A 13534-nucleotide genomic window follows, 5' to 3' on the forward strand; every position below is an offset into this window, starting at 1 on the left:
TGTCTTTCTTTCTTCAGTCGTAAAGAAATTATGTTTTTTGAGGAAAACATTTCAGCATTTTTCTTCATATAATGGACTGATATGCTGCCCCGATTTTGAGCTTCCAAAAGGCAGTTTAAATGCGGCTTCAAACGATCCCAAATGCGGTTGTAAACGATCCCAGCCGAGGAAGATGGTCTTATCTAGTGAAACGATCGGTTATTTTCATAAAAAAATAATACAATTTATATACTTTTTAAAGTAAAACGCTCGTCTTGTCTTGCTCTCCCTGAACTCTGTGTATTCTGGCTCAAGACAGTTAGGGTATGTCGAAAAACTCCAATCGTATTTTCTCCCTCAACCTCAAAATCGCCCTATATCGCTGTTTTACCTTTTTTGTTAAGGGTGTTTGATCTTCTTTGCATGCTCACTTTGCAAAGCCTCGGTCGGCGATGTAGGATGATTCTGAAATGATTTTTGAAGTTGAGGGAGAGCATGAGATAGGAGTTTTTCGACATACCCTAACTGTCTTGAACCAGAATACACAGAGTTCGGGAAGAGCAAGTCAAGGCGAGCATTTGGCATTAAAAAGTATATAAATTGTATTATTTTTATTAAAATAGCCGATCGTTACGCTAGATAAGACCCTTCTTTCTCAGCCGGGATCGTTACCCATATCCCATCTTAGTAGCCGCTCAATAAAAGTGTTATGCAATACAATATAAACAAAATTACTACACTGTACTTACTTTTACATAGTACGTAGTGGTTAAAGCCAACTGATATAAAGTGGGACCAAGTGTGTTTTATCTTCGCGATTCAACAGGATCAAATATGCCCAAAGTTTAGGAGTCTCTCCTGACTTGTTCAGTGTGGTTCTGTGTCTTATCCAGTCTCTTTATCCATCAGTGTCCCCCATGGTGAAGGTACGAGTCCAGCATCCTCCAGAGGCCAGTGTGAAGATCCACCAGGTGCTGAAGGTGGGTTACGGTCCCACCGTCCATGCGCATTCGGAAACCGTGACCTGGTCGGCGGGGCTTTCGGGGTCCCGTCCTCGCCAGCTGCCTGGAGAGAGAGCCGAGGCGCCGCTGCCGCGGATACAAGCCCAGACCATACGTGGGGATTCCGTCTACACCGAGACGTCGGGTTTCAAATACTGCTTTAGAGAAGTCCGCAATGGACAGGTTAGCTTTTTTGTTGTAATTTCTCATGTCATTCATTCATCAACATAGCATCTGGTTTGCTTCTAGTTGGAACAGGACTCAGACTTGTCTGGACTATGCTGGATAAATTGAGAATGACTTGTTTATTGTGGCTCTGTCATGTGATTATGCTGAACTTCAAATCTTCCGTCACTACCCACTGTATTAGCCTGTTGAAATGTGTTTATCCAAGATTGTTTATTCAAAGTACAATTCCCCTAGAGCAATTTGAGGTTAAAAAGATTTGTTTTACAAAAAAATGAAAATTCATAATTTGTTCAGCTGTATTTTGCTGGAAACATGCATTACTTTTTTTCTATGGAACATAAAAGTAGTAATCTAAAATAATGATAAGGCTGCTCTTTTCCGTACAACAAAAGTGGATGGAGACCAGAGACTATCAAGCTTCATATATGATCGAAAAGGAGCATAAAGGTACTACATTCCTTGTAAAAAAAAACTACACTTAGCATGCTTTTAAATGGAGTACTTAATCTATATTTTAAAACAATATACTTAAGTGCAAACTAAATGTGATGTCTTCAGACATTTAATTGCTTGTTATTTACAGTTACATTAAAATTTAAGTTAAAAGTGTTTCTGACCCACTTAAGTGGGACTTTAGTACATGTTTATATGTAATTCCATTCTTGCTTCTATTGTCTCAGAATATGTTTAGATATTGGTAAATGTGTTGACAAACATTTATAATAAACTAAAATATAGTTTAATGTATTTTTAACATGTATGTCATGCATTTAAATGTATATGTCATGATAAATTTGCAGTTTAGAACGTTTAAAATATATTAACTTAAATGTAATATCAAATGTAACAATTTATTTTAAGGACCAATTCTAGGTATTAACTAGCTGGTTATTAGCATGCATATTACTAGCATATTGACTGTTTATTAGTATTTATAAAACACATATTAATGTCTTACTCTGTGTGAGCATATTTTAGATTCCTAAATCCTACCCCATACCTTAACTTAAAGGGTTACTCCATCCAAAATGAAAATTGTGTCATTGATCGCTTAACCCCATGTCGTTCCAAACCCGTAAAAGCTTTGTTCGTCTTTGGAACACAACTTAAGATATTTTGGATAAAAACCAGGAGGTTTTGACTGCCAAGTAAATAACACTGTCAAGGCCCAGAAAAGTATGAAAGACATTGTCAAAATAGTCCATCTGCCATCCGTGGTTTAACCACAATTTTACAAAGCTACGAGAATACTTTTTGTAAGGAAAGAAAACAAAAATAACGACTTTATTCAACAATTCGTCTCCTCCGCGTCACCGTAGTGCCATTTTGAAGAGTGTCCGCTGGGCGCAAACAGTGTATGTTAGTCACATTGTTCTCTGTCAGTTGCATCACACAGATATGCTGTTTTTGTATGAATCAAATAGTAAATAAACGTAGAAAACGTATCCGTGTGGTGTGGCTGATGCAGAACAGTGTACTATGTTTGCGTCCAGCGGATACTCTCCATAATGGCGCTACGGTGATGCGGACGAGACGAATTGTTGAATAAATTTGTTATTTTTGTTTTCTTTGCATACAAAAAGTATTCTCGTAGCGACGTTAAATTATGCTTGAACCACGGATGGCAGATGAACTATTTTGACGACGTCTTTCATACTTTTCTGTGCCTTGACAGTCAATGGAGTCAATGGGACAATCACAAACCTCACGGTTTTTTATCCAAAATATCTTGAGTTTCAAAGACGAACAAAGCTTTTAGGGGTTTGGAATGACATGGGGGTAAGTGATTAATGACAAACCTTTCATTTTGAGGTTGAGTAACCCTTTAACAACTAACCGCACTAACTATCAATAAGCAGCAAATTGGGAGTTTGTTCAGGGAAAAAAAAATGTGTTACCTATTCTAAAAAATTTTAAAGAAAGTCAATAAGCAAACAGTTGACAGTACTCATTGTATTTTTTATACTATGGAAGTCAATGGCTACCATCAACTTTTTGGTTACCTACATTCTTCAAAATATTTTGGACAAACAAAAAAACTAACAAAAACATTTTGGACATTCTGCTGGTTAAAGCGATAGTTCACCCAAAAATGAAAATTCTTTCATTATTTCTCACCCTCATGTCATTCCAAGACATTCATTTATCTTCAGAACACAAATTAAGATATTTTTGATGAAATCCGAGAGGTGTCTAACCCTGCACAGACAGCAACGCAACTGACATGTTCAAGGCCCAGAAACGTAAAATAATCCATGTGACATCAGTGGTTCAACTGTAATTTCCTATAGCTATGAGAATACTTGTTGTGCACAAAGAAAACAAAAATAACGTCTTTTTTTTACGATTTCTTCTCTTCCGTGTCAGTCTTCACCTTCATGATACTATCACAACGTGTGTGTGTGTGGTGCTGCTGATGCAGGAGCCAAAGTGACATGTAGTTTTAAAGTTACTTACAGTAATAGAATGTCTAAAGTGGATTATAGAAATAACCAGCGTTTTCATTTTCTAGGTCAGATTGCCAGGCCTGAGGTTTTATTATGTCGCATCACTCCATGTCCAACTGAATGCATAAGTGAAGGATTGTTATTTTCTGCTCCATCCCACAGTGCAGTTCTCCGTTACCTGGTCTAAGAAGTCAGGAGATGTGCTGCAGGGGTGTTGGGAAGGCCTGGGGTATCAACGAATGCACGCTCTGCCCTGTGATCTTAGGTAAGAGTCAGTGTCAGTACTGTCAGACAGGCCTGGAGGTTAACAACTATAAATCATCTGAGCGATTATAGCAGCACAGTTTGTACTTGAAGCACAAAGAGGCAAGAAAACACAGGTTTGTTCCATCTCAACTCATAAACTTTGACACACGCATTCACTGATATCAGTTCAGCTGGAAAAACACATCTATCTTGTAAAACAAAAAATACAGCAGTTGCTGCATGACCTCAGGAGATAAATATAGCTTTGAGAGTTCTTTGGCAGACGGCACATTTAAGTCCTGCTACTATATTATTATTGCAACAGTCAAGGTGCCGCCATCAGCCCGCCATCAGCCCTCCTTCAGCCATCTGGCTAAACATTACAGTGTATTTACATTCCTCGTCCACTTGATGAATACTGCAACCTTTGCTTTATTGACTATAATAGAAACTGACTTCAGCACCACTATTATTTATGAAATATAATGGCAGAAAATGACATAATCCATGATTATTTTTGATCTATTAATGCAGATCAAAACATGCAATATGGATAATAGGGCAATAATAGGGCATATTGTAACACTACATGGGGTAAGTTGTCACAATGGGAGTCTACAGTATGCATAGCAATATGAGTATGTATATTTTTTATCTATACTTTCACGTAATTACAAAAATGCATGACAATTCATGGAACAGAAATGAAAATAAAAATATATATACACACAATTATCAAACCATCAGCTTGGCTAAAAAAGTAATTAATAATTATATGACATTTAATCTTAGTGAAAGTGTTTTTGTCATTTAAATTGAATGTATATATAGTTTTTATTGATTTCCATGTATTAGTATTTAGTAGCTAAAAGAAAATCGATTTCTATATTATTTTCTATACTATTTTATTTTAGTTAACATTTATGGTCACACTTTAGTTTGGGGACCGAGTCTCACTGTTATCTTACTATTAATTATGACTTTTGCCTCAGTAAACTCTTAATTGCTAACTATTAGTAGTTAGTAAGGTAGTTGCTAAGTTTAGGTGTGAGGTAGGATTAAGGTCATGCCGAATAAGGCATTAATACTTCCTTTACAAATTGTAATAAACAGCCAATATGCTAGTAATAAACATTCTAATAAGCAAATAGTTAATAGTGATAATTGGTCCCTAAAGTAAAGCGTTATTAGATTTATTTCAAATCAAGAAAATGTGTTTCATGTTTTTAGTTTTAGTAAAAACCTTATGACTACTGCAGTGTTTCTGATTAACTTTGTTCTTTGTGCAGAGAAACATTTGGTAAGGATATATTTTCATAACTGCTTGGCGACCTTGAGTGGTTGATAATGTTAAGCACGTAGTTATATAATCATTTTACTCAATGCTGACTAACGACTAGAACAATAGAGCCATCTGTTACATGCTTTGGGATTCTCTGGCTCCCTAGAGCCACAAATATTTAACCTCACAGGGACAAATAGTTATTTTTCCTTTCTGTGAAGCCCTCTGGAAAGTATGCCTGAACCTTGTTGTGAAAGAAACAAAGAAAAAAAAAAAAAAAAGAATATCCTTTCCCCTGTGAAAACTACGGTGGCCGAGAGAGCTCAACGCGCTGCAACTTAAGAAAACAACAACAACAACAAATTAAGAAAAAAATCTTCATCAGTTTGACAACACAGGCGCTGCAAATCCTTGCAATGCAAACACAAATACGGAAACGCGCTGCAAATTCTCACAACACAACCAAACACAAAAACACACTGCAAACACACAAACGCGCTGCAAAATGAAATAGCATAAGGGCAACAGAAAAATAAATGTTCAATATCTGGACCTGATTATTTGTTCAGTGGCTTTTGGTCAGAGAGGTGTTGTCGGTGAACTAAAAGGAGTTTTTGGTTTATTTTAACATCCCGATCATACGATTCATTGGTCTTTTGGATATTACTAGACTAATCTGACAAATTACACACTTAACTGTGAAACGTTATTAACTTAATTGCAAATAAATATATAAATAAATAAATATATGCAAATAAATATAACGTTCAAAGTTCACGAAAAAAAACTGCAATGCTTCATTAATGGTTAAAATCTGGTCAAAATTCAGGTCCCAGCTGGGTTCGTCACTTTTTGAGGTCCCCCTGAAACATTTCCGTTGTGGTCCGTGCTATTTGCAGCGCGTTTCTGTGTTTGGTTGTGTTGTGAGAATTCACAGCTGCTGTGTTGTCAAACTGATGAAGATGTTTTCTTAATTTGTTGTCGTTTTTTTCTGTTTGCATGTGTTTTCTTAAGTTGCAGCGCGTTGAGCTCTCTCGGCCACCGTAGAAAACAAGTGTGCTTAATTTTATTGAATGAGCATTTGTAATTTACTTCAAATTATGAAAGTATGTCTTTACTTGCAGATAATCTAATATTAATGAAATAAAACTGGCTCGAAGAGACACTTTCATTAAGCAGACTTGTGCACTTTTTGCAATAATGTCAAATTATGTTTTAAAGAGGTACACTTATTTTGATGTGTTGACTAACATACTAAAGCACATGTGCTTGATTATAATTTTAGCTGTAGTGTTATTTGATATTATATTTAAAGTTAATACATTTTCTAAATTGCAACTTTATCATTACAAATGTGTAATTTCAAATATATTTGAATACACAGCACACAAGTTTCAATTGTAATGACATTAAAGTATATTTTAGTGTATCATAAATGCTTGTCAGTACATTCAGCAGTAACTTTAACCATATTTCAAAGACAATAGAAGTAATTATGAAAATACATATAATGATGTACTGAAGTCCTACTTACTTGGGACAAAAAACACTCTAAAACTATAACTATATTCTCATTTAATTGCAAGTAACATGTTATTAAGTATCCTCAAATCACTCTGTATTTAATGGAGGACCATAAAGCGGTGTATGTTAAGTCATATACAGTACATACAGTGTACAGAATAAATGAGCACACTCCCTCTGAATAAATATAAAAGATGTATTTTCTTAACTGTTACTAATATAATTCATGGAAAGATGTCAAAGTTGTAATTTATTAAACATATACTTAAGAAAAACAGAAATATGTGCTGTTAGTATCTGTAAAGTAATTTAGCTGAATTTGTTTTAAATGAAGGATTGCAGAAATGAATACACTCTAGATTTAATTCAGCAAATGTATAATATTCTAGTACTTAGTATGTCCTCCATAATTTTAAGTATACTGCTCTGACCCCACTAGACACTGAGTGTACAAGTTAATGACAAAATCTGTCCTGTTTAAATCCTGAAGGATGCCCTCCTTAAATGTCCTGATCTTTAATGGGGAGAGTTCCAGAATCTCCCACAGCTGCTCAAGATTGAGTGAAATACATGTCCACTGAAGGATTTCACCTTGACAGAATGTATACCGTCATTGTCATGTTGCAGTGAATGAGGGGAGGTAGCACCTTCTGTTTCAAGTTTTTGTATTACATCATGACAGCGTTGATGAAGCACAACTCCCTCACACTTTCAGCACTCATACATCCCTATAGAAGAGCTTTACTACCACCAAACTTCACTGTGGGAACCAGGCACTTCTCACTGTACTCCTCCTCTAGCAACACCAGAATATTTTGTTAGGTACAAAATGATTGACTTTGTCTAATGAGAGCAGAGCATGGATTCCCAGAAGTCTACATTTTGTAAATACGGGCCTTGGAAAATAAATGAGTTTACTGTGCTTTGGCTAAAGTAGGTAGTTCCAGTCTGGACAACAACCATGCATGTCACTTCTGCAGGCTGCGTCTTACTCTGTGAGATAAACAGTTCCTCATTTCATAATTTTTGCTGGCTCTGAGATTCTTGCTTGGTATTTCTCCTGCTCTTTTTCTAGCAAAAATCACTAAATGAAAACTTAAGGTGAAGGCCTGATTATTTCACAAGTCCATTGTGAGTTTCTGTTACTTTTGCTATATTTTCATACTTAAAACAATGATCTGGTGTTCCTCTTGTACCATTGTCCTCTTTTGTGCTAAAAAATAAATTGGTAACACTATTAATCACTATTAACTAGTTGCTTATTAGAATGCCTATTACAGGCACATATTAAAGCCTTATTCTGCATGATCATATTTTAGATCCCTTAATCTCACTCTATACACTGTGAAAAATGACTTGAATTTAACAACAAAAAACTGTAAAAACTGAAAAAAACAAAAGGAGAAGTCCACTTCCAGAACAAAAATTTACAGATAATGTACCCACCCCCTTGTCATCCAAGATATTCTTGTCTTTCTTTCTTCAATCATAAAGAAATTATGTTTTTTGAGGAAAACATTTCAGGATTTTTGTCCATATAATGGACTGATATGGTGCCCCGAGTTTGAACTTCTAAAATGCAGTTTAAATGCGGCTTCAAATGATAACAATCCCAGCTGAGGAAGAAGGGTCTTATCTAGCGAAATGATTGTTATTTTAATGAAAAAAAATACAATTTAAATACTTTATAATCTCAACGCTCGTCTTGTCTTGATTACTCTGTGTATTCTGGCTCAAGACAGTTAGGGTATGTCGAAAAACTCCAATCGTATTTTTCTCCTTCAACTTCAAAAATCATTTCAAAATCATCCTACATCACTGCAGAAGTTCCAACCCAGTCTTTGCAAAGTGAACATGCAAAGATGATCAAAAACCCTTAACAAAAAAGGTAAAACAGTGATATAAGATGATTTTGAAGTTGAGGGAGAACATGAGATGGGAGTTTTTCAGCATAACCTAACTGTCATGAACCGGAAAAAAACAGAGGTCGAGAAGAGGAAGACAAGACGAGCATTTGACATTAAAAAGTATATAAATTGTGTTATTCTTCAATTAGTTTTCATTAGTTTCACTAGATAAGACCCTTCTTCCTCAGCTGGGATTGTTCACAACCGCATTTGGCATTGTTTGAAACCGCATTTAAGCTGCATTTTGGAAGTTCAAACTCAGGGCACCATATCAGTCCACTATATGGAGAAAAACTAAAAATTTTTTTTTTTAACTTAACAACTAACTTACTAACTATTAATAAGCAGCAAATAAGGAATGTGTTCAGGAAAAAGTTAATAGTGAATGTGTTCCCTATTTTAAAGATTTACCAATAAATCTCCAAATAGCTCTTTCCCAAGCGTTTCCACTGTTGTCAGCATTAAGTCTGAGAATGGTTCAGTGGGATATATACCACTTTTAATTACTTTAATTGCTTAAATTACTTAAATAACTTCTCTTTAAAAGTTTTGGTTCAACATGAATAATTGCCTTGACCTTATACCAGATTTGTGTTTTTTTTTTTTGTTTTTTTTTTATTCAGTAGGGCATACTCTTTTTTTCAACACAGCATTTTATCACTTTGATAAGAAAATCTTATTTTCCTGAATAATTTTGACATGGTTCTTTGGTAATTGATCAAGCAGAATTGCTGGAACATCCCTAAAGAACACTACAACATGTCTTCTAACTATAGAGTAATTGCTGAATTTGTTACGTTTATGCTGTGCACTGTATTTGTATATGCATATCCATAAGCTACATAAGCCAGAATGTTGCATAATGGAATACTTTTTCAGGATGTTTTGTGTTATTGTGTTTGTTTCAGCCTCCAGTCTTGCTGATGAATCACTTGTTTGCATGCTTTTCCTCTGCCTCAGTATGATTTTCCTTTTGCACACATTAAACTAGCTGCAGTTTGACAGATGTGTTCATACATCCTGCTAGAGATCAGTTTGCTCTTATCTCAACAGGAAACACTGTTAATGGACAGGGAAGCTGCCCGAAAGGCTTCGAGAGGGTCAACGGGACGCAGTGTGTGGGTAAGAGTTCTCGACCTGTCCTTCTGTGCTAGACTGATCCTAGCCTTCACCAAAACACATTTTAGGAACATGCAAACAAACACTACATTCTTCCTTCCTCTTCATCCAGAGGTCAGACAAATTCATTAGTCACTAAAAATGGTTTAATGGTTGCTGTACACGTCTAGTTTTGTGTAAATACTAAAACTGAAGCAGATGCTCTTCTCAGACTCACTCAGTGTGTAGTTAATGCTCCTTTATTGTTGTGGAGCTGAATTGATAAGTAGACATTTAATTGATCGTTTTACCCAAAGTGGCTAACAAAGCACAATCCACACTGAGAAAAGGACTTAAGTCTGCATTTACAATGCATTTAAACCATTTTATTTCTATATTGTGCCATATTTCTGAGTGAAATGTGAGACAAAATGTGAGACGAGACTATAAAAGTTATAAAAGTTATATATATATATATATATATATATATACAGGGGTTGGACAATGAAACTGAAACACTGGCCAATATAGTGTTGGAGGTTTCATGGCTATATTTATGCAGCCTGGTGGCCAGTCTTTACTGATCGCACATTCCACCAATAAGAGCAGAGTGTGAAGGTTGACTATGTGCACCCAATAGCTCAAACATTGTACCCTGAAGGTGGTGCCGTGTATTAGGATGATAATGCACCAATACACACAGCAAGACTGGTGACAAGAGTGATTTGATGAACATGAAAGTAAAGTTAAACATCTCCCATGGCCTGCACAGTCACTGAACATCTGAATATTATTGAGCCACTTTGGGGTGTTTTGGAGGAGCGAGTCAGGAAATGTTTTCATACACCAACATCACATAGTGACCTGGCCACTGTTCTGCGAAAGGAATGGCTCAAAATCCTTCTGGCTACTGTGCAGGACTTGTATTTGTCATTCCCAAGATGAAATAATGCTGTATTGGCTGCAAAAGGAGGCCAAACGGCATACTAATTGTGGTCTAAACCCAGGTGTTTCAGTTTCACTGTCCAACCCCTGTACATATATATATATATATATATATATATATATATATATAATTATAATAAAATAATATATATATATATATATAAAATTATAATATATATGTAACTTCATTGTAATGTTATATTTAATAATATATTTATCATATGTTTATTTGAATCACTTTGACATATCATGTACAGTGGGTACGGAAAGTATTCAGACCCCCTTAAATTTTTCACTCTTTGTTATATTGTAGCCATTTGCTAAAATCATTGAAGTTCATTTTTCAGAATTGTTGACATTTTTGCAGATTTATTAAAAAAGAAAAACTGAAATATCACATGGTCCTAAGTATTCAGACCCTTTGCTCAGTATTTAGTAGAAGCACCCTTTTGATCTAATACAGCCATGATTCTTTTTGGGAAAGATGCAACAAGTTTTTCACACCTGGATTTGGGGATCCTCTGCCATTCCTCCTTGCAGATCCTCTCCAGTTCTGTCAGGTTGGATGGTAAACGTTGGTGGACAGCCATTTTTAGGTCTCTCCAGAGATGCTCAATTGGGTTTAAGTCAGGGCTCTGGCTGGGCCATTCAAGAACAGTCACAGAGTTGTTGTGAAGCCACTCCTTCATTATTTTAGCTGTGTGCTTAGGGTCATTGTCTTGTTGGAAGGTAAACCTTCGGCCCAGTCTGAGGTCCTGAGCACTCTGGAGACGGTTTTCGTCCAGGATATCCCTGTACTTGGCCGCATTCATCTTTCCCTCGATTGCAACCAGTCGTTCTGTCCCTGCAGCTGAAAAACACCCCCACAGCACAATGCCGCCACCACCATGCTTCACTGTTGGGACTGTATTGGACAGGTGATGAGCAGTGCCTGTTTTTCTCCACACATACCGCTTAGAATTAAGGCCAAAAAGTTCTATCTTGGTCTCATCAGACCGGAGAATCTTATTTCTCACCATCTTGGAGTCCTTCAGGTGTTTTTTAGCAAACTCCATGCAGGCTTCCATGTGTCTTGCACTGAGGAGAGGCTTCCGTCGGGCCACTCTGCCATAAAGCCCCGACTGGTGGAGGGCTGCAGTGATGGTTGACTTTCTACAACTTTCTCCCATCTCCCGACTGCATCTCTGGAGCTCAGCCACAGTGATCTTTGGGTCCTTCTTTACCTCTATCACCAAGGCTCCTCTCCCCCGATAGCTCAGTTTGGCCAGACGGCCAGCTCTAGGAAGGGTTCTGGTCATCCCAGACGTCTTCCATTTAAGGATTATGGAGACCACTGTGCTCTTAGGAACCTTAAGTGCAGCAGAAATTTTTTTGTAACCTTGGCCAGATCTGTGCCTTGCCACAATTCTGTCTCTGAGCTCTTCAGGCGGTTCCTTTTACCTCATGATTCTCATTTGCTCTGACATGCGCTGTGAGCTGTAAGGTCTTATATAGACAGGTGTGTGGCTTTCCTAATCAAGTCCAATCAGTATAATGAAACACAGCTGGACTCAAATGAAGGTGTAGAACCATCTCAAGGATGATCAGAAGAAATGGACAGCACCTGAGTTAAATATATGAGTGTCACAGCAAAGGGTCTGAATACTTAGGACCATGTGATACTTCAGTTTTTCTTTTTTAATAAATCTGCAAAAATGTCAACAATTCTGTGTTTTTCTGTCAATATGGGGTGCTGTGTGTACATTATTGAGGAAAAAAAATGAACTTAAATGATTTTAGCAAATGGCTGCAATATAACAAAGAGTGAAAAATTTAAGGGGGTCTGAATACTTTCCGTACCCACTGTATTTTTTGGGTTTTCTTTTGAAATACAAACTGAGAAGCATGTTCAGCTTAATTTTAAGGAGAAAAAAAAGGAAGGAAGAAACATTTCACTTGCATAGCTGTTAAATCCAAATGTTCTCACATGGCAGTAATTATGAGAGAATGAATCTTTCACATTTTGTCAATATGTATGAAATCCAGAGACCACCTTCCCCGGAGGAGAATCTACAGCATTGTTTTCTAATCTTTATCCTGACCGTAACGGCAGAGCAGATGGTTTGATAAACACACTGTAAAATCAATTTATCAAGACAGAGCTGGAGGTGGTTACAGGGTCAAATAATGACAACTCCAGATTTGTTACATGTCTTTCTCTCTCGTTTCTGCTCTGCTACATTTCCTCTCCTGTTTCTTCAAACCGCAGATTCATTCTGTCATTATGTAACATTAATGGTTCCTGTATTTGCTACATTTGAGGTAATAACAATGTACAGTACACCACAATACAAAGTATCCTTGTTTTTGTTTTAAGTCCTCTATTAGAATTCATGGTTTCACGGAGAACTACTAAAAGTTGTGGAAAAAAAAAAGTTCTTTAGATTAATTAAATATTCTTTAAAAAAACGGTTCACTAAAATGCTAATTGAGGATCCTTTTGCAAGCTTTATTTTTAAAAGTGTATAATGAGGAATCAGACCTTTCTTAATCATTTTACTATAAAAACATACTGAAAAAGTTCAACTTTTTGTTGAAAGTAAACTGCATTTTCACATGTCAGCAACCTACCAAAATGTGGCCTGTCCAGTCCACCTGTTCTTCTGGACATTAGGTGCTTCTTCACTCAAAACACAGCTCATTTATCCCTGCATCAACCACATACTGATAAAATAAGAGCAGGTGGTCAATGACTAGCATGGACTGACAAACATCCCCTTGTGAAAAAGAAATGCACTTCAGCATACGTTTAAAAAAAGCACTTATGTAAAGAATATACTTTAATAATTTTAATTTTGCTTCAGAGCAAAATTAATGTAATGTTTTTGGACTCTTTATTGTATACTATTTACAGTTAAATGAAAATGCACTGTAGTT

The 13534-nt window shown here is 36.3% G+C and overlaps 1 protein-coding gene across 3 annotated transcripts in view; it reads left to right on the forward strand.

The window, feature by feature from the left end:
• LOC127180589 (latent-transforming growth factor beta-binding protein 4) overlaps positions 1 to 13534 on the forward strand; it is a 117165-nt gene that overhangs the window by 58033 nt on the left and 45598 nt on the right. For all 3 annotated transcript variants that reach the window (XM_051134725.1, XM_051134728.1, XM_051134726.1), the window contains exons 7-9: positions 889 to 1163; positions 3779 to 3881; positions 9629 to 9697. In XM_051134725.1, the coding sequence (XP_050990682.1) occupies positions 889 to 1163; positions 3779 to 3881; positions 9629 to 9697 (447 nt within the window). The remainder of the gene's footprint in view (positions 1 to 888; positions 1164 to 3778; positions 3882 to 9628; positions 9698 to 13534) is intronic.

This window comes from Labeo rohita, chromosome 18, assembly GCF_022985175.1.
Source record: "Labeo rohita strain BAU-BD-2019 chromosome 18, IGBB_LRoh.1.0, whole genome shotgun sequence".
In the NCBI taxonomy this organism is placed as follows: domain Eukaryota; kingdom Metazoa; phylum Chordata; class Actinopteri; order Cypriniformes; family Cyprinidae; genus Labeo; species Labeo rohita.